At 40.7% G+C, this 21,093-nt stretch overlaps 1 protein-coding gene across 5 annotated transcripts in view; it reads left to right on the top strand.

The window, feature by feature from the left end:
* Positions 1 to 2,520: 2,520 nt before the first annotated feature.
* The window catches only part of gpc5a (glypican 5a), a 180,775-nt gene continuing 162,202 nt past the window's right edge, over positions 2,521 to 21,093 (top strand). For 4 of the 5 annotated variants that reach the window (XR_009705923.1, XM_061227166.1, XM_061227164.1 and 1 more), the window contains exons 1-2: positions 10,028 to 10,482; positions 16,304 to 16,465. Coding sequence is in view for 4 of the 5 variants with exons in the window: in XM_061227166.1 (XP_061083150.1) it covers positions 10,332 to 10,482; positions 16,304 to 16,465 (313 nt within the window). In the remaining variant the exon portion in view is untranslated. Of the gene's footprint in view, positions 2,670 to 10,027; positions 10,483 to 16,303; positions 16,466 to 21,093 lie in introns of those variants that run through there. The other variant, XM_061227165.1, reaches the window with a different exon arrangement.

Raw genomic sequence — 21,093 nt, 5'->3', positions numbered from 1 at the left:
GAGAATCTTACAAAAATCAGTACAGTCACACATTCCAAATTCTACATTAAAAATAAATGCATGCACACCTGGAACTCTCCAGCACCAGCTCTTATGATTCGTTGATTCATTCAGATGCCTTTCTAATTTACAACCAAAAACTGGAACAAGGTGCTTTGATCCTTACAGATGCATGGGAATCACTATCATTTGCAAAGCCTTCCACAAGCAATCTGATTGCCTTGTGAAATTCATTGGTATCAAGTATGTCATTGCTCATGTTTTGGCAGATTTCTAAATGTGTAAAATGAAATCTAAATTTTTAGCATCAACTGCATCTCAACACAAGGCAGTACCTTTTCCATTCAGTCCAAGGCAATTAAAAAAGGATTAAGTGATACTTATAAGAACAAGATACAAACATACACACAATTACTTTTAATGTGATTTATTTTGTTTGTTTATTTGCTTGTTTACTATACATGTCTGCAAGTGTCTGCTAAATGAAGTCAATGGAATTGGTGGGTCTAGGAATCACTGATTTTAATCAAACTATTTTAAATATTTTGCATCTCTTTTGGCTGTTAGGTGAAAGATCCTTAGAAGGATGAATATGCAATCTGTCAATAACAAAAAGCATGAGAAACTTGAAACATGTGTGTACATGGGTTTGATGTCCATTGTGGGTTAGGGTGGAGGAATATGTATATGATAACTAGACAGTTTAATATGTCAATCAATCCTCAATAGATGATTTCAGCACATTTTTATTTTGAATATTTCGATAAATACATATTTTCTGAATTTAGATGTGTGCATATATACTGCAGTTGGAACATTCACAGGATGTTGGACATAAAATAGTCACTAAAATGATTTCAGGCTATTCCAGTTGGGCACTAAAATATTTTGGACATTGACGTAATAAAAAAAATTATAAAAAAGTATGATATCTTGTTATCAAAGACAGCAGGAATGCTAAGGGTTATATGGTTCAAAACTCTCTAATCTCAATTCTGTTCATCTCAATTCTGTTCATCCTGGGAATGAATGAACACAAAAATATGTTCATTATGAATAGCAAACATTCTATAGACAGATGGGTGGAGGGGTGGATGGGTATGGAAATAGGTATGGGATTAATTTACCTTTCAAGACTTGGTCAACGGCACCAATAAATTGCAGTGCATAAATTGCTCTTTTAAATGTATCATTTTTGTTAAATTATATAATTGTTTTGTAATCACAAAATAGATTTGTTTTCAGACTCTAATAAACTATAACTGTAACCTATTGGTACAATGCAATGTCTTTAGAGGTGTACAGCACTCCAGAACTTGAAAAACAGTAACAGTAATTAAAATAATGTTAATAACCTTTGTTTCATATTGAGATTCAACTTTAAGAAACAAGACACACAGCCCTAATTTCACAGTTTGTAAGGGATGTGATGTGTTCTAATGAATGACTGCATGAAATATTTGTTTAAAGACTGCTTTCAGAGTTAAAAAATAATCAAAATATTCATTGTTAATGTTATTCTCAAAAGGAAAATCATGGGCAGGCAAGATATACGAGAAATAGTATTACCAGCTACAAGATGCATATTGAACATTTCAATAAATCAAAATGTACAATTGTTAAGTTTCTAACATACCTTTAAGCATTGCAAAAAGCAAGAATTCCAAAACTTTAATGCGAGTACCTCAGAAGTTTATTGGCAAACTTACTGCGTGATTTAACTGATTTATTTGATGAACACAATTTGATTAAATTCAAACTATTATTCTATTATGCTATGCACACACTATAAGCTTTGTGTATGATTTAAAGTATGTACTTTGTTATTTTTGACATGTGTAAAAAATATATATTTTACAATAATTTGGTGTACAACTTATCATTTTAATTAATAAAATGTAATAGGAATGGTGATAATAATAATAATAATAATAATAATAATAATAATAATAATAATAATAATAATAACTAAAACAAGAACAAGATCCTTTACATTTCAAAGGCATTTTACTTTATATTAGCATTTTATTTTTTGTTTCTTATTTCTTCGTCAGATAAATTAAAAAGTAACTCCACTGTTAAACATTGCCAAACATTGCCAAATTCAAAATACAAAGGTTTCACTCAATCGTTTCCGCTTTGTCCACACAAATTAAACTTTGTTTACTTCGAATGCATCTTGTCAAATCACAGGTGTAGTTTTCTTATTACTGGCAAAACTCATCTACAGTAGGCTGCCTTAATTACAAGCTGCTGGGTTTTTGGGTGTTCACCCACTGTTTACGAATGATGACGACTATTGAGGAAGCACGGGATTGCCTGTCTACAATTGCCTTTACTTTTATTATCTAGCTGTTTGGATTGGCGGACGGTGACGATCGGAAGTAGTTTATCTATGCTAATGAAGGGCTGTAGATATTTACGTTCAACGGGAGCCGCCCTTCATTCACCCACATGGTCCAAAGCGGGAGCATTCGCGCCTCTTTCGATTTTTTTTTATTACAATACACAAAACTCTAGCGGAAGAAAAATACAAAAACCCTCTGGTGCTACCTTTGTAGTGCAGTCTGAAATTAATGCAAGTAAAAGTTTAGGTTTTAGTTTCGCAGATTTGCCCGGAGCAGTAACAGTAAATGTGTGCAAGTGGGTGAAGATGGTGGATTTCACTGGTGAGTGTCTTTACTACGCGCATGTTATTGACAAGGAACCTGTTGTTGGCTTTCCCGATGCATGGGGAAGTGAAAATCGAGCCAGATTTATTTAAAAAAGTACAATTATGTCGCTCTTAATGGTCAATTTCGCGGTGGTGTTCTTCGTAATGTTCACTTTTGAAATAAAAACAATGTAGTAAGAAGCGCATGGCAGCGCTCTCCTCCATAGTTACTAGAATGAGGGAGATTTGAAAAGCGTGCTGCTGTTCTGTGGCTAGCTAGCTAGCTACCCATCTCTGCAGTGCACCCATTGCTCTATTAAGGCACACAACGTGTGCTGTTGTGCGCGAGTTGTGAAGCGCGGCGTCAAAATGCTTAATTGTCTTGTCTGTGTAGCCGTGGTGGTATTTTAGTTTTAACCTTGAGTGAAAAGTTAAGTTTTAGTGGCTCCGTTCTGTGTGCAGTGGCGTGTGAGTTAAAGTGCCTCCAGAACAAAGCAGTAGCACATGGGGCGGCTGCAGGCCGCGCGTTAGCGGTAGCCACCTAGCAAGTTCATAAAAGGGGAACACTCGTGCCGAGGTCCATACCAAACCTTTCCAATTTAGATTTTGCTTTTTACTGAAATTTTGTGTTTGATTTATGTTGTTTGTTTAAGCCTAAGGAGGAGTGAAGTAAATATTTCTAGCTAGACAATGCGCAAAGGGAATCAAAGGCCGGTAGGTAGTTGGCTAACTTAAGTAGCTCGTTCATAAGCTAGCTATATGAAGGAGATAGCCTTTGGTTTATGAGGGACAGTTGCTAGTTTGCGATCTGGACAATTATAGTGTAACTGTGGCTGTTTAAAAGGTTAAACAACTGTCATTGTAAGGCATTTTGCGGAGTAAATCGCATCAATACGTAGCTAAAGCTAATCTCCGCTGGGCCGTTTAGCACGCTAGCTAGCTAGCTAATGTTAGCAGTGCATGCTTTGTATGGTTGAGACTACCGACAGGGGAATGGCCAGCTAGCTGTGTAGTCCGCGTGGTTTGCGGCAAATTAGAATTTATACTGTGTAACGTCTAAAGACTTTAAAAAAACATTGTGGAATCGTGCGGTATTTTTGTTGATTTCGATTTCGTCTTTCGGAAGATTGTTTTGTAATGAAATGCTATGATTTGTGGACACGGCGGCGCCATGTTAGTGCGTTAGTGGGGGAGGGGTGAACGAGGTTGTTTCAGAGAAGTGCGCAGGCGCAGGTCTCATTGACAACGCGGGCCGCAAGCTGCGCAATTCATTCACGGTTTAAATCCATGGTTTGAAAACTTGCGGATTCACTCCTTATGTGTATCGGCTTATTGAAGGGACAGCACGTTTCATTATCTGAATCGGAACTTTCCCGATAAGTTATCAGCTGAACTGAGACGGAAACCGTTCTTAATGAATTGGCTAACGTTAGCATTCTAGCTAACTATATAACGTTGCTGATGCCATGGTCCTGAGCCTCATGGTGAACCACGTTGTAACGTTACTATTACCAACGCCCATTCAATTAATGCCTGTATTGAACCCACGTTGATTGGGAAGAATTGTTACACATACCGCTACACACGTGCTCAGTTAGAAAGCGCGGAAGCTTCCTGTAATGACTTATGTGATCCGTCATTTGTGCACGTGAACACCCCCCCCCCCCCCCCCCCCAAAAAGAATAAATACATACAAATTCAGTACTAATCAAGGGTGATTACAAAAGATGAATTGTTCAAGTAAAGCGCGTAACCCATTTACCTGTAGATTTTGATTTCTCATGGTGCACATCCATATCCGTATCTTATGTTATGTGGGCATGTATGTGCAACACGTTATTGGGGGGGTGTGTTGAATGTTGCTCTGTATAAAAAATAAAAATCTGAGTGATCTGCTGTCTTTCCAAAATCTGTTCATGAATCTGTTCTATGACACTCTTGTCCCTCTTTACAGAAAATAATCAGGCTGAAGATCCTTCTCGGGACCCCAGACCAGTCGGCATAGTGTCAAAGTGCTTACAGTGCAGGTAGTACTATGGAATATCTACTGCAGTGAAGGCACTTCTAGCTCTCTGCTGACAACATTAACCTGGCCTAGAGGGAAACGCTTCATATGCTGGCTTTGGCTACTGCTTGTGCTAAGGTGCATCTAGTGCAGATAGCGATGTAGACTAGCACCTACTGCCCTAAGTGCTCCTTCTGGCATAAGGGCTGTGACATGCATCGGGTATGAAGAGAGGACCATTTAAAATATGCATTTACATATTTACATTCTTTTTTTTTTTCTTTTTTTTTTTTGCAGTTCTCTGTTAGTTTTGCGTAGTTGCACTACAAGAGAAATTGAGTTGTGCAAACCTATGTAAAACTGATGGTGGTCTGCTTTTGTCTCCATTGTTCCCACCCCCCATAAACTTGCTTTCATGTTTTGTTTGGTTTTTTGTTTTTTTTTCCTCCCTCCACCCCCACCTCTGGGGGATGTTTGTCTGAATCTTTGTGAAGTTGGCCTTGATGCTGCATGCTCCATGTCAGACTGGTATTCACTGGACACGTTTGAGCAGTATTAAAGTGCTGATAGTGCAGGTAGTTTTTGGTCATCTACTGCAGTATGAGCACTTGAAGTACTTCTAGACAAGGGCGCCAGAGAGGATGGGAGCAGTGCAGCAGTTTGGCGTTTCGGCATCTGCGGCTGGTCTGTTGTCAGTTTTGCTGGTTTGCATTCCGCTGTACTTCCGTTGCTGTGCAAATCCATGCAAAACTGACCACGGCAGCAACTGAGTCTTCCCCACAGCCCGGCTGGCCCTTTCTTTGCAGGTTGGGATGAGTAGCAGTGCTGTGTTCTGGAGAGGTATTGCACTTGTCCCGGCCTGTTGAGGACTGAGGGAATTGCTCTTCTCCCAAAGTGCTTTGTCCCCCCCCCCCATCACAGTCAAGCTCCGATACTCAATCTCAGAATGACTGTACGTCCATGTTGGTGAATGTGGATTCAGGTTGTGCTTGGAATGTTCCTATCCAAAGAGTGTAATCATCAAATGTGGTCTTCATTTTAACAAATAAAATGGTTTGTTGTCGAACATTGACTCGTTTGAAATTGCTTACAATGTCATCAATTCTGACAGAACACCTCCAAACTGCCTTTTAAATGCAATTGTATAGCTTGCCATTTTTTTGAATAGTCAAGCAAGTGTTAATACAGTAATTTGCTGTTGAATAGGTTTAGTGGTTCTGTCTACATTCAGATCTTTCTCAATGTGAAATGTTAGTGGTAAATGCAATTTGGACTTAAGATTTATTATCTTGACATGTATGTAGCACCACTCAGGATAATTAGATTTTCTGCTTCGAGGGTGTTATTGGAATTCTTGCATTGAGAGCATGATAGTGTCTGCATTAAGCTCAAAATTAATCATTTGTATCCAAAGCTTGAGAAATGGTTTAACCATCAGAATTTGTACGGACCTTAAGCAGTGAGCTTAAGTTGTTTTTTTATTTTTAATTGGACATGTTCTACCCCCTAAAAGGCTCTCAGAAAATGCAAGTTCTTTAGTCTCTGAAGTGGTTATATTGACAGCTTCCAACATTGGTTCAGTGTGCTACTGAGCATTCTTAATATTAAAATCAGTTTAATATGGGTTCTGTAATTCTAACCAGCTGCTAGGGCCTTTAGAGTTGATGTTTCGTGAAGAAATTCAATTTGAGTGTACAGTTCTAAAATATTAGTATTTATACGACCAGGACAGTGGCCTACTATTTTCTGCCACTCTTTCGGCTAGGATTGAACCGCATTGGATTTTTAGTTTGTATACTGTTTTGTTTTCTTGGCTACGGCTGATTTAATCGGATAGTGTGATTTGCTCTTCATCTCTAGTTTTAGGGGCCCGCGAGGTGTGTTTTAAATCTATAATTGCCAACCACTTCAGACTCAAGAAAATGGATGGGGTAACTAAATCAGGTGCTGTAATTACGAGCCGAGAAACGGTTAAAATCGCACACCCTGCCGTCCTCCTGGAACAAGGTCGCCCTGCTGTTAGCCACGCTATGGTATGTCCTAAGTGCAAATCCCGGAAAACAATGCAAAAACAATTTGCATTATAAGCACAAATTTCTGCCTAAAAAAAAGTCCCGTTTTTAAAACAAATTCCTGTCCACAATACGCAATGGAATCCTGTCCAGATTTCAGGTGTCTATCTAGGTCTTGTTGCATTGCCCGTGATGCAGACATGTTTTGTTAGATGTCCGGACCGTCCGGTTTTAGTTCTACAAACAAGGTGTCTCGGATCCAATTGACCAGCTGTGGTGAGAGCGCTAAATGTAGAACTACGAAACTATGCATTGGGAACCCTAAGGCCAGAAGTCAAAGTAAGCGATCTAGGCTACACTATCATTTTCATGTGGCAAGAATGAGCCTTAATTTAAGTTCGAATTAATAAGCATTGGATTCCCTCGTAGTTAGACAATGCCGAAACGTAGGCCTACTAATATAGGCCTAGTGCTCGGAATTTAAAGGTCTAACGCCGCATATTCGTCGTGAATGTTAATTAATGCTAATCCTCCCCGTCATTAAACCAAAGGTTGTTGTGGCATTGAGGGATGTTGATGCGGTTGGAGCAATAATTCAGCCGTTTGCCTTTGTACCTATACCCATATAAAGTAGAAGGCAGTGGTTGTGGTGCCCTTCAGTCAAGGCTGTTTTCTTCAAATTAATGTGACTTTGTTAATCGGAAAGAACAGATTGATGTGAGGTAGGCCTGTAATCTGCAACATGCACAGGCTGAATGGGTTGGGTTATTGCTTTATAGGATGGCATTTAAATGAATGCTTTGTGCTCGGGTTACCTTTTCTGTCGAAAGATTGTGTCCTGTAGCCTAGCCTATATCTGACAGCATCTTGGAAATTGTGGTTGTAACTGCCATGGTTCCTGTTGGTTTACGGACACGGGTAGGCAGCCTTAATATCCTGGATGATGGTGCATATTTAAACTGCCGTTGGGGATTTTAAAAAAATTACGCAAGTGCTTCCGCCATCACCAATTTCATTTTCATGATGATAAACGTGAAAGAAATAGCACACCCAATTTAAGAATGTAGCCAACAGTGGCATGATATGCTCTTGCGATCTGTTTGAAAGAGGTAGGCTAGCCTATTAGGGCCGTCTTTAAAATATTGTAGGGAGAGGATAAGTGATTGGTTTAGAGAGATTCATTCTCTGTGATGGCGTATGCTCGTCCCCGGCCAGGTGATTACCTAAAGCCATATTCATACCGTTTCCCATCCACTTCAAGGCTGACGTGTGTGTTCAGAGATGCTTTCGTGCTGCATACCACTGGTTTAACGTGTGTTGTTTTTTGTTGTTGTGCAGATAAAATAATAATACTGAATATTTTTGTGTTGCATAGGCAATACCAAGTTCAGCACAGGAGCCGCAGTTATCAAAACATTTGTTTTGTATTTAGGAATATAATTTCTCAGAGCAACAATAGTAGTTTTGTAGACAATTGACGTTTTAACCAATAAGGGGTCACAGACCAAACCCCGGCTCATGCCAGTTGGAGATTTACCATAAAATACAAATACTTTAAGCAGTCATAAATTATAACCGTGACATTGATCTGTCCAACCACAACAAAAAAAGATTGCATTATGAGCACACATTTCTGCCTAAGAAAATGGCCCTAATAATTTTAAAAAAATTAATTCTCATAGTACAACCTAAACCAAACGTTACCCTAAAATCCATAATACATCACATTAAACTTTTAGGAAGGCACTCGTTTCCTCAGTTTTTGGCGAAACTGATCGTCCAATGCTCCCACGCAACACGCGCGAAACAAACCGTTTGAATCTTCATTTTTTTCCGATGCACGAAATCACTTGCTTTCCCTGCATATACTCCCTGCACGCAGACTGCTTACCGCTCGCACTCCCTTCCACCTAATAAAAACAAACATACAAGAAATCCATAGGCCTATGTGAACCTCCTTTGCGCTTAATTTCATCCAAACCAAACGCCTTTTCCACACACCAGATTCCTATTCTTTTGCGCGTTGTATCTTGACCAGAAACCTGGCTTGCGTGTGGCTAAAACCATGGCATAAACGGGTGCCATGACTTCCTACAAACTGCTTCCTCTTAAATTGCAAATGTATATATATATGTATTTAGCTGGACTTTCATCATGGTCACATGGAAGTGCTTGCACATTGTGACCCATAGTTTGACAAGGACTCGTATATAGACGAATAGGAGAGTTCGTTTTATGTATTATGTTTAATGTAAACAAATTAGGGATATATCAGGGGTGTACAACAACAGCTAATAACCTTCATTTCTTTTTCTGACAACTCTAGACATTATGTTGGTTCACTCCTGTACTTTAGCACAATACAATCTTTAGGATACACTTACAGTCTGCAGCTGGTGCATATACAAATGTCTGACATTATTTAGCTAATTAAATCATTTACAGCAGAATTTGGCACAAAATCATGAAGCGCATCGGCGCTTGCTGTGTACCCCTGCCCTATATGCGTGGTCTTAATATGTTTCCTACTTTTAACCTAACTCAGGGGTGTACAGTAAGGGCCGATCCGCTTCATGATTTTGTGTACTGTGCTCAAGTACAGGAGTGAACCAACATCATTTCTAGAGCTGTCAGAAACAGGTTTTTTAAATTTTATTTGTATCTCCGACATTTGTAACAATTAATGATAGTGCACTAGTCGTGCTGTAACGAATGATGCAGTAGCTAATTTGCTGTTAAACGTATCTATCGTATCCTCCCGTTAAGTAGGCTACTCGTGTTGCAATGCTGGGGGCGTGCGCGATAAAACGCTGCCTTCACCTGAAATGGGCTCCCGGATCAGGTAGGCCTACGTGGCTTTTTGTCTGCAACTTATATTTTTCCCCAGTAGAGGTCCTCCTCCTGAAACTGCCATATCATCATGCTGTATTCGAAACTACATACTATCATACGGGTAGTATGATAGTAGTATGCGAACAGTTTCGAACAGCATCTTGAAATTAACCCGACCAACGGTCACTGCAAGACCGTGTTCATGCAAAACAACAGAATTTAAACTTCCTCTTCAAGTCAGTTATTCTCCATCTTAAAAAGGAATATCTACAAAAAATGTGGAAATGCCAACGTCTGGCAACACCCAAAAATAGCCTCTGTGCACAGAAATATTTTAGGAAATGTAGTAGCTATCAATTAGGCTAATTTGTAGACGAGTATGATTGGAATAGGCTTCGGTATTGCCTTGTCCATTGAAACGCCACAAAGTTGCCGAGCTTCTTGAGAATGACCGCACGGTGTCTCTACCGTCAAGATATAAGGGTAGCCTACCTAGACTACTGACTAAACACGAATTTCATTGAGCTGTTCAAGTCGAGTCTCTTTCCGCCCATTTTTTTCCTGTCGGCTTGTCTTGCCTTCAGAAACGGGGCAAGCATGACGCCGTTACAAGTTCTTCGACAAGATCAGTTCTTTCTCACCTACAATTGAACTTTGAAACGGATAGCCTTGGGCTCCGCGGGGAAATTCTTCACATTGATCATTACGATTAACAGATGCGGAACATTAGACGTAGGCTATAGCCTAGTTAACTGCGCAGAAGTTGTAGCCTATAAAACGGGATAGGTACGGTAATTGGCCGGTGCTTGAAGAGGCTATTACATTGGAAATGGGCACACAAGGGCTCTTTTGCTGTGTGGTGTTCGTTGCTTATACCGGGTTCAGTTTGGGGAATCCGGCCACCTGCGATGAAGTTCGAAAAGTTTTTCAAGTGAGGGAGATTGGACCTGTAAATTCACTACTGGACGCACCTAGAACAGGTGATGTATTGAAACAAAATAATGCTTGTATGCCGTTAAATAGACGACGTAAACCTGCTAATAGACCCTATATCAGTGCTCTTAGAATGAATTCAGTCTATCTTTGGCAATCTTTAAATCAAGCATATGAGCTGCACGCAACGGCTCATAAGAATGTCGCTATTATGTTCTGTTGCATATTTTTAATTGGAGTTCAGTCAATTGACATTATTTTTAACGCAGCCTATGAATTAATAGTTTGAGTGTCCATTTCAGGGAAAGAGAAGCGACGGTATCAATGATGTCAAAGATGACAAATTGTCTGAATTGCATTGAATTGAATTATCAATCCTGTCGCAAAATGGGCAATTCATATCCTGGGCAAATGTAACCGCAATGGCACTTTGCGTGCACTCCAAAAGGATGCGCTAATATCCATCACCTTTTGTCTCAAAGTTACTTTTATGTTACAAATGGGCTATACAATTTTTTTTTTTGTCTTACCAATGGAGATTTTTGGTTGAAAGTAACGCAAAATGTGTTGCTCTTGATTAGAAATTTTTGGCTGACTGGAAGCTGTGTCGGACGGAATACCTTGACAGGCCACTGAAAGTTAAGGGCAGAGGCTATAATCGCTCTACTTCCAGAGCAAGCCGTCTGCTCCCAAACAGCAGGTTAAACCAAAAATATTTTTACATTTTGAATCTCATTTGGGGGAAAAGCGATATTGATATCTTCACCCTGATTTTAAAACATGCTCTTATTCTAATTAACGTTAAACTATACGCCTGTTTTATACCTACATAATAAAAAGAATATATTTTCTCCTCGGTGTGTTCGCATTTGGGCTAATCGGGTCACATACGCTATTTTAGATGGCCACAATAGTCCCTCTACCTATGTTGACAACGTACACAAGGATCCGCGAAAGGTAGGCTACCTGGGAAATTACCATATGGCGCTTTCTTTATCATCGTTTGTGAACAAAAACGTATGAGTAGGGGAGACCAGGGAAGTTTGGTACACTTTTTATACTTTCTACTGTATTTCTCAGTTTCAGCATATCATTTAACACAATAGCAATTGCAACATTAATAACAAACTTTCGATATTCAATACAAATATGTATCCTTTTTATTCGTAACGTAATTGATAAGACTATTAAAGGCACACTGACATCTTGTGACGTGCCTGTGGTGTTAGTTATCACAATGTTTTTCACTGCATTTTTAGGGGAAAATATTGGCATATCAAAACATTCATAACATTGTTTTTTTTAAAGCTGGATACATCTGGATAAGTGTTTGGAGCACAAAAGCATGCATGAGTTTGAGATTACTTTCATGTTTTAGTTCATCTTCAAACAGAATAATCTATTCAACAAGGTTAGGTGAACTCAACAAGTGAAAATCAAATGCAGGCAAAATTAGTAGTACTTAATTATTATATTAACTAGGAATATGTGTGACAACCTGCCCTAACCTGTCTTGTCTGACATTGCTACAACCTTATAACAGGCCCGAGCACTAAAATAATAGTAGTATAATAATATTGCACTTTACTTATTTTGACAGCATTCTTATTTTTTATTTCACAGTACAGGAGCATATATTTCAAAATTATCAAAAGGATAAAATTTTACATTTAGGTATGAATCATTCAAATATCCTTACCTAAAAGATGTGTAAACTTGACCCCAATAATAAAGATGAATGACTGTAGAAATGTTAAATGCATGGTGTAAAGTCAGAATTTTGCAACAGTGACCTCTAATGTCTGAGATATACACAGTGTGATGACCAACCCTGGTCTCCCCTACGGCACACTTTAAAAGCCCATATCCGTTTGCTGTCATGGCTAAATTATCCTGTCTGTGCTCTTAGGGTGCCTTTTGGCTCTCTTCTTGAGGCAGGTAATCAGAATTCTTAAGTCACCTTTTAAACATTGATGCAGACAGTATTAGCCTATATTAATTATGATAATGGGGCTGAAATATCATGGAGAATAGTATGGAGCAAATCATGCAGTAGCTCAGTTTGATATGCAGACCCTGTGGTGCATGTATTTGTACATTTAATCTGCAGTGTAAGATGTTGAACAGGTCTACTGATTTTCTGGAGAAGAAATTCAGATTAAGTAACTTGCTTCAGGCTAAAACAGAAATCACACACACCTGGAGAGACAGTGTGCAGACCAGCCGCCCAGACCCCAGTGCCATTACCCAGAACTCGGGTGAAAACATTAGAGCAGAGCCAATTCCTAGCTGGATGGAACAAACTTGTTCCCAAATAATAGGTCTATATTGCCCTGAAAAGTGCAGCTATTAAGCCTTCTAAACATTATATTGGACCTGTGCATATCTGGCACCATTGACCATCGCTTTGTGGTCTGCAGGAATAACAACACACAGCGACATGGACTTCTGGATTCATTCCCACCCCCCGCGTGAGACCCTGCTCATTTGTGTTTTGCGTCAATAGGCAAATGAGTGTTCATTCGTTCGTTCACCAGGCAGCCTGATTTAGGTGAATGTAGGTGTGATCCAGAACAGTTCTGCTCTAAACATGTCCCGAGGTCGGCTGCAGTTGAGCAGAATGGGAGACTGCTGCCAGTTTAAACATAGAGCGGCGTACAGGGTCACTTCAGAACCGGACTCCAGGCCGAAGAGGGCTGCCAAGAGCTCAGGGTTAGATTTCTTCATAGACATGCCACAAAATGTTTGAAACTATTACCACAGTGGCCACCACTAGAAGGAAAAGGCATAAAAAGATATGTAAGATTTGTTCACCTTGGCATTTAATGAATAATGTTGTTTTGGATCCCTAAAATACTCCATCGCTATGGCTGGTCTCTACAGTGTAATTATCTTTGGCAAACGGGGCTCCTGGCTGGAAGAAGTGCTTTATAGCAGTGCAGTGCTGATGTCTGATGCAAAGGTTTTTTTGTGTGAACACAAATGCACAAACAGTGACTTGAACAGTGCCGATCATGGGTCTGTAGGTTAAGAATAAAATCCAATGGTGGCTTTGAATACACTGATTATAAAAATAAATGTACACAGTGCAGGGCAGAAAATACAAAATTGCCAGTTCCAAGAATTTACCAAATCTCTTCATGGAAATCTCAGGTTTTCATTGGCTGCTAGGTTGGGCATATTGCTTTTTGTGAGAAGGAGTCTTGTCTCATGTTTTTAATCTCATTTTATTTTAAATGGGGATTCATTTCTATCCAATTTAAGGCTATGGTCAGGCTGGAAAACATTGGCCTTGGTCTTTTGCTTGCCTCAATTATCTTTATCTAATTTCAGGTGGCTCGAGAAAAAGCGTTCTATTTTTGGAATAGGTGCCCTTTTGTCTGGGTGTGGATGCTGCGACTGTTTACATGCGTGGTGTGTTTGACGAATGGGATTACCCCTGTCCTGCAGCCAGTCAGTGAGGACACCGTATAATGAGTCGTTAAATGACCACTGCTCCAAATCAAACCCTTAGCTGCGTGGAATGCTCTTATTCAGCACTTCAGAAGCTCTGTTCAAAACTGAGAAGACAGCACTGGACTGCCGTGCGAAGTGTGTTAGTCTATTTTCAGGTTAGCCTTGATTTATTTTAATTTGTTTATGCAGTCTAATGAAAACCTGCTTGAGAATAAAAGCCTTTCTGCTTTCCTGTGTGCATATCAATGCGTTCATAACTGCTGTGCAGAGACTGTACAGAGAAGTATAGCTGAGCTGAGGGTTCTCAGCTCTCAGACTGCACTGTCTGCTCACCCTGGCCTACTTTGCTTTGGTTCCCACCGGAAGCATTGGCCTGTCTTCAATCCACATTTCTCCTTAACTTTTGACTTATTTCACACATATTTTCAGACATATTCTTCTCTAAGGTTTTTATTGTTCTAATGGCCAAACTTTGTGTTTGGGGAAAAAAAAGTGTTGAAATTGCTTTTAATTCTTAGTTAAGGACAAATACTTCTTCAATCCCAGCTTTATTGTCTTCCCGAATGACACATCTGGAATATTAGCTCAGGAATGGTTATATTGTTCCTGAATAAAATCAAACACCACAGGAAGACAAAATGGAAAAACAATCCTTTTTACCTTTAACATGCTGTTGATTTCTGGCTGGGACCACAGTTGCTTCAGGTGAAGTAATAAAGGTTTCTGAAGAAAACGGATATAGTTGAAAGTAGATGCACTTGCTCAGACGGTTTGCTTCTGTGTAATATTGGCTCCTAAAAACGTTGTTAGTATGAATCTTACTTCACTGAAATGTGTGTTGGACGTTGGAATTTAATTCTTCAATTTGGGATGCCAAATCCTAAGGATTTGGCATCCCAAATTGAAGAATTAAATTCCAATGCTATGTAATGTCCCACTGTGCCTGGGGCCTTTTCATGGTCATCCACAAATAATTTCAAACTGGTTTGTTTAATCTGTACTGGTCGCCAATTTTATTGGGAAGAGAAAAGCCTTCACGTTCTCTGGATCTAAGAGTTGAATAGTTTCATTGTAAATGGTCTGCCTGAAGTAAATGTTACAGATGTGAAAGTAACATTAAATGTGAAGTTGGTAAGCGTGGTCAGATTAAGTAAAGGGACTTTCTCATCTGCCAGCATCTGAGTGGAATTTGTAAGGTAGGTACTTGAGAGCAAAGTGTAAACAGAATGCCTTCCCGTGGTGTTCTCTTTTTATCAAGATGTGGAGGGATTATTTTAAATGGCCTATGGCCTCTTTTCTGAGACACTCCAAACAATGAAACATGGGACACTGATAGTGTCTCTAGTAACATTAGTCTGATCTGCCAGAGCTTCCCTGATATTTTTTTAGTTGTTTATTTTTGCACGGCTTTGCCCGTATGTGTACAGCCTGTGTTCGTAAGAGGGCTTCGAGTGGAAAATATTTGCCATCGGTCCGCAAAGTGATAAGAATGTTGAATTCCTGAAATTGGCCTTAAAGCTCATTTTTGACTTGTCTGAACATGTATGGTAAAAAAGGAAGACATTGTTGGGATACTTTTTTTTGTCAGATAGGGTCTTCAACAGTAATGCAAAACAAACCGCGCCTTATATCCTTCCCACAGCCACGTATTGTGCTTTTTCACTGAGTGAAGGTACTCCTATTTGACTTTGACATTTGACAAAATGTATTCTGAACAATAAATCAAAAGTTCCAAATTAAGGGGCAACAATTGAAAGGTGGTGTCCAGAACAGTGGTAGGCAAAGGAAGTGGTTTTGCAACCAAAACCTTGAAGAGACTTATGAATTGCGTCAGTCGTGTTGTAGATGCTAACACAGAATGTAGTAACGTCTATCTGCCGGTATGATGAAGCTCACAACGGGGGCTTTCTCCCAAGTACCAGCAGAAGCTTTTCATAAGTTCAGTTTGTCATGTTCTACTGACTCTGTGGGGGTAATGTGTCCTCTGCATTTGACAGCCATCCTAGTTACTTAGCGGCACTGGGCAGCCACCGTGCAGCACCCAGGCCTCCAACCCCTATTCAGAGGCCAGGGGCTTGGTCAAGGGCAATGGCAGGTTTATGCCTACCCTGACATGCATGTCTTTTGGTGCATTTCAAATGTTTTTGTAGAGAGTGAATTTTTGTATTTATTAGTCACTCAGATGTTAAATATCCAGACCAAGTTACAGCAGTGCATGAAATGAGGCTGGTACTTACGATTCAGGCGTAAAATCACAGATGGGTAATTGTCCTAAACGGGCCTACATGATACATCATAGAGGTCTGCCAGAATTAAACCCTTGTGCCAAAAGAGGGTGAAAAAGGCTGTTAGCCCCCTGATGCTTTTGGCTATAGGATATAATCAATGAAGGCCTCACCTCTTCTTTTCCAGGGTTGGATCTCCAGGTGTGCATGTCCCGGAATCTATCCTGCTGCACAAAGAAGGCAGAGGAGAGATACCAACTTGCTGCCCGACGGGATATCCAGAATCTTCTCCAAACGTCCAGCTCCAGCTTGAAGTTCCTCATCACTCGGAATGTAGCTTCCTTTCATGGTATGTTTTGTCAGTGGAAGCATTACGCTGTGTAAGGTTTATTAAGATGCTCAATGCCTGTCAATATCGGATTAATTGGCAACAGCATGATTTTGCCTCTATGTAGCGCTGGTTCGTCGGTCAAGCTTGGGGGAAAGGGGTCAGAGTTCACAAGTGACTTTTATCCTTGGTGTTTCCAGAAGTGTCCGAATAAAAATTCCCCCCAAAAAAAACAAAAAAAACCTTTTAATCATCATTTATAACAATTTAGCTAAATTACATCATCAGTTAGCTGCAGAAAGCTGTGACATTAAGACTAATAATTAGCATTATAATTAATATTTTTTGAGATGTGCAGATGCTGTCTTTTAAAATTTCCAGTCACTATGAGGCCCGTCCAAATGCGCGGCGTCTCTCAGTTCAGTAGGATGCAGGCGAACATTTTTGTCAGCTGCAATGGTGAACTTCGGAGATGAAGTTGCACAGCGTAAATGATCTCAGAGCCTTCTACGAGGTTAGGTAAAGTTCTCATTTGCCCAGAATTGAGTTTACCCTCCTGCGCAGTGCTCTGGGCTTAAATTACGGAGTGAGTCCTTGTATGGACTATCTCAAAGCGGCAGCTCTTCAGTAGTCTGACAGCTGTGGCCTGGGATCGGGCCTGCAGTGTAAAGCCAGTCTCACTGCATAAAGGCCGAGTGGAGAAAACTGCCCTTCAGAGACGGGCAACTTTCATGTGCTCAGAACTTTAAAGAATCAAAGGTACACAAATGCCACGTAACATGGTAGATTAAAACAGGAGCCGCACCCTCAGAGTCCCCTGGGGTGGCCATCGGACGGTCCCCCGCCCTGATAGGGCTTCATTTACAGCACTGGTTTTTCCCTGCTTAGCCGTATCTGCTACCCTGGGGGTGTGGGCTTATTATGCTGTTGCCTGCAGCCACCCGTGGGCGGGGGCCCTGATGTGTGTGTCTGTATCTGTGTGTCTTTGCCCGTGTGTTCGCTTGGGTGTGCTTGTGTAAGTGCGTTTATCATGACCACATTTAAGAGTCAAAGTATCTTCACTAAAACCTGGAGGACTGTTCAATGTTGCTGACATGGTGGAAATCTGATGCCATTCACCTAAAGCAGTAATGTATTTTCCCCCAATACATCATGACAGGGCTTCCACACCAACGGGCAATTCTTTTCTGGGGTCAATTTTCAACTACGCCCTCCTCCTCTGCATGACTCTCCTTGCTGTGTGTCGAGGACGGAATGCCTCATCATCCGTATTGAAATCGTGTGTGTACAGACTGAATGTGAGAGTCTGGTGCATATACTCAACTCTGTGGCTGTTATTAGTGAGCATTCGTATGTGTGTACAGACTGAATGTGAGAGTCTGGTGCATACACTGAACTCTGTGGCTGTTATTACTGAGCTTTCACAGGCCGGCTTTGGCTTTGTTGTTCTGATCCTCACCTGGGTAATCTGCAGGGCTGTTTGAGTATACTGGAGTGACAAATGGTGACAAATGGTGGCTAATTACCAATGAGACACAAGTGCACATTAACTTCATTTATATTTATTAACATGGGGGAGGTAAAGAGAAGACCACAGCATCGTTATATCATTTAAGAATGGCCTACAGCTTCTCACCCTGTGTGGGAGCAAAAGATCAAAACAAAAGTCGTATGTTAATGCAGAGTTAACACGGCACACTTGTGAAAGGGTTAAAAGCAAATCCACAACACATCAGATTGACAAATTAAATGACAAACTAAATAAAATTAAACAGAAAATGCTTGAGAGACCACTGAGTGGCATAGAGTCCAGTCGTTTGTGTGTGGTGTTTTCTGGGATAGATGCGGAGTTCCTCTTGACATGAGTCACTGTGGCCTCCCTGGATGTGGCTCCTGTCATCAAACATTTAGCAGCCGGGACTGACCTGTAAATGTACATTTTTGTAGTTGATCAACTTTATGCTCAAGAGAATATTTGTCTCAGCTGTTCTGAATGTGCTTATCCTCTGTGGCTATGTGACAAATCAATCATGCAGGTGTGAAAGTGCGAACATGTTCGCTTGCCGAAGGGCGCTCTCCCTGGGGCTGCTTTGCTCCGTGGAAGGTGTAGAGTGAAAACGTGGCTGTTTTTCTACTTAGCCGTATCATTAAGGTGAATCGCGCTAATTATACCTTCCCATCTCTCGTTTCCCGAAGCCCACATAATTCACTACTACTCATCATCTCAAGTTGTTTCCTGGAAAGCTACGCATAAACATTACATTTTAAAATCTGCCATCTTTATTAAAGAGAGGATCCAAGCAGAATTACTCGACCCTCTCCTGTAGGTGCCTTGTGTTCTCTGGGTGGGACTTTATGTTCCGAGTACCCGTAAGATGTTCTGGAAGAGGATGGTGGTGGTGTTTTATCTAACCGCAACATTAAAGCTATCTTAGCTTTCAGATCCTTCAGCACATATACTTATGCTTGTGTGGAAAGTGAACCCTCATCTTAGCTGTGCCAGCATCCATGCACTCATTTGAACCATCACCCGGGCCGTGCCTTGTCAGGTTGTCATAGTAAAGCTTTTTGTCTATGTTGTGTAGGCTGCCAGTCTCTTGGAGACAAATGTATCCTGTAAGGTCAAGCTCAGTAGTTCCCGAACTGTGGGTCAAGATCCACTTTTGGGTTGTAAGAAGGGTCATCAGATGTGAGGGGAAAAAAATAACTTCCTCTTTCCATAATTTCCGTCCACTGTCCATAGATATTCACGTATGTCAAATACTTGCATGCACAGCACTGCATAAAATGTTTCACATTTAAAACATGAAGAGTGAATTCAATGTCAACGTACAGTACATTGGACTGCATTTTAAGAAGGAGCTGGTCATAGAAAATCTACTGGTCAATTAAGTGGGCTGTCGGCTCATGAAGCACAAGAACTCTAGCGGTGAAGTGAAATAAGTGTTTTTAAATACTGTTATTTACGGTATCTTAGGACAGTAGACTTTAATTTCCCCCCAAGTTCAAGTTCATGCTCTTCCACCCAAGCCAGCAGTCTCCCCGCCTCTTTGTTCAGTTTAAACTTGTTGTTAAACTGACTAAATAAATCTAGAGGTGTGTAAATAAGGCTAGCTGTTGACAGCCCCTAGTGGTTTAATAGACAAAGTCAATACTACACCTTCCCTGTCACCACCTTCCAAGGAACGGTATCATTAGGTCATGACATCCAAGTCTTTGAAAAGACATTTGGCCTTTCTTTTATATAGAAGCTCAGAACTTTCTCTCGTTTAATATTGTGCACTTGTCTGATCAATATTTTATTTAAACCACGGCAAAGCACAGAGGGAGAACCCAATACTGCCAAGCTGAAACAAAAAAAAACCAAAAAAAACAACTTAAAGTTAAAACTATATTGAAAAACATGAATTGACAATTACAATAGAAAGCAATATGATTTCACATTAGGTTCTGAAATTGTCTCAAAAAGCACTCAGAATCCAAGTATGAGGGGCATACAAGCATAAAGACCCTTGTCCGGGATACCAGGCTGCATTTCTCCCGCTGCCTGCTTATTTATGCGGGTTCCTGGCAGAACGAGACAGCAGCACAGCGGGGTTCTGCTGTGGAGGCAGACCGTTGCCATGGGTCGGAGACAAACCTGAGTGCGGGAACAGAATCAGGTTCACTCAACGGGCCTGCATACTTCAGCGTTGTGCAGTTGGTGTGGAAGAGCTTTACGAGGTTGGATGAAAGGCAAACACTTGCCACGGGGGGTCATGTTCCATTTTGCAAAGGTTATGTGCAGGCCAGAGGGGAGTCTGCTAATTCTGATATTGTCCTGTATATTTGTATGTTAAAATGGCATGTTGGCTTCAGCTCGGTCCTAATGTAAGGGTTAATGGCACTCTCTCTCAGAGCAGTGTTTTATTTGATGTGGGGCTAAGCTGCCAAACTTATTTTCTGTTTGTTCTCGAGACAAGGATCCCCTAGCTCTAGTGTCCTGTGGAGGTTCATCTAAGCCTAAAACCCGTTATCAGAGAAATGTGTTGTGAAATGGCTTTTGCAGGCTGAATGTGTGGAGACATGCAGGTCTAGATCTTTAGGAAAGATGTCTTAAGCTGCACTTTGCTGTTGCTTCAACAAATTCCAGCTTGAAAAGAAACTGCCGCATTATGAGCTTAGAACACTTAAACTGGTGTGAGGAAAGCTTTTTGGCCCTTCTCAATATCACTGTACTCAGGTTTGTGGACATTGCGTTGGTGATAGCTGCCTTCCATTCTATCAGACATGTACTGTAGATGGCTCCATGATTGTGCCTTGTTTGCTTTTACATCCGAGCGTACCCACACACGGCTGCTGGCTGGGCAGTTGGAATATTGATGTGCCCTGTGGTCTGTTATCCAATCCTGTATGTAGGCCCAGTGGCCTGCAGTCCCACCAGACACGTTATTGGTTATAGCGTCAATATAGCATCGTCAGCTGGCTTCCTCTGTTTACTGAAGCAATGCAGGTTAGGTGTCTTGCTCAAAGTTGTGAATCGAACATATAGCATTGTAACTGTTAGCCCAGCTCCCCAGCTGCCATGCTATACTACAAACCATGACACGTACAGTACATAGTTACCAATTCACTCTGATTAGCTTGTGGTGAGACTTGTTGGCTGGCAA

The sequence above is a fragment of the Conger conger genome, chromosome 17 (genome assembly GCF_963514075.1).
Source record: "Conger conger chromosome 17, fConCon1.1, whole genome shotgun sequence".
Classification (NCBI taxonomy): domain Eukaryota; kingdom Metazoa; phylum Chordata; class Actinopteri; order Anguilliformes; family Congridae; genus Conger; species Conger conger.
The sequence above is the reverse complement of the archived record's forward strand: the minus strand, read 5'-3'. Positions and strand labels throughout refer to the sequence as shown.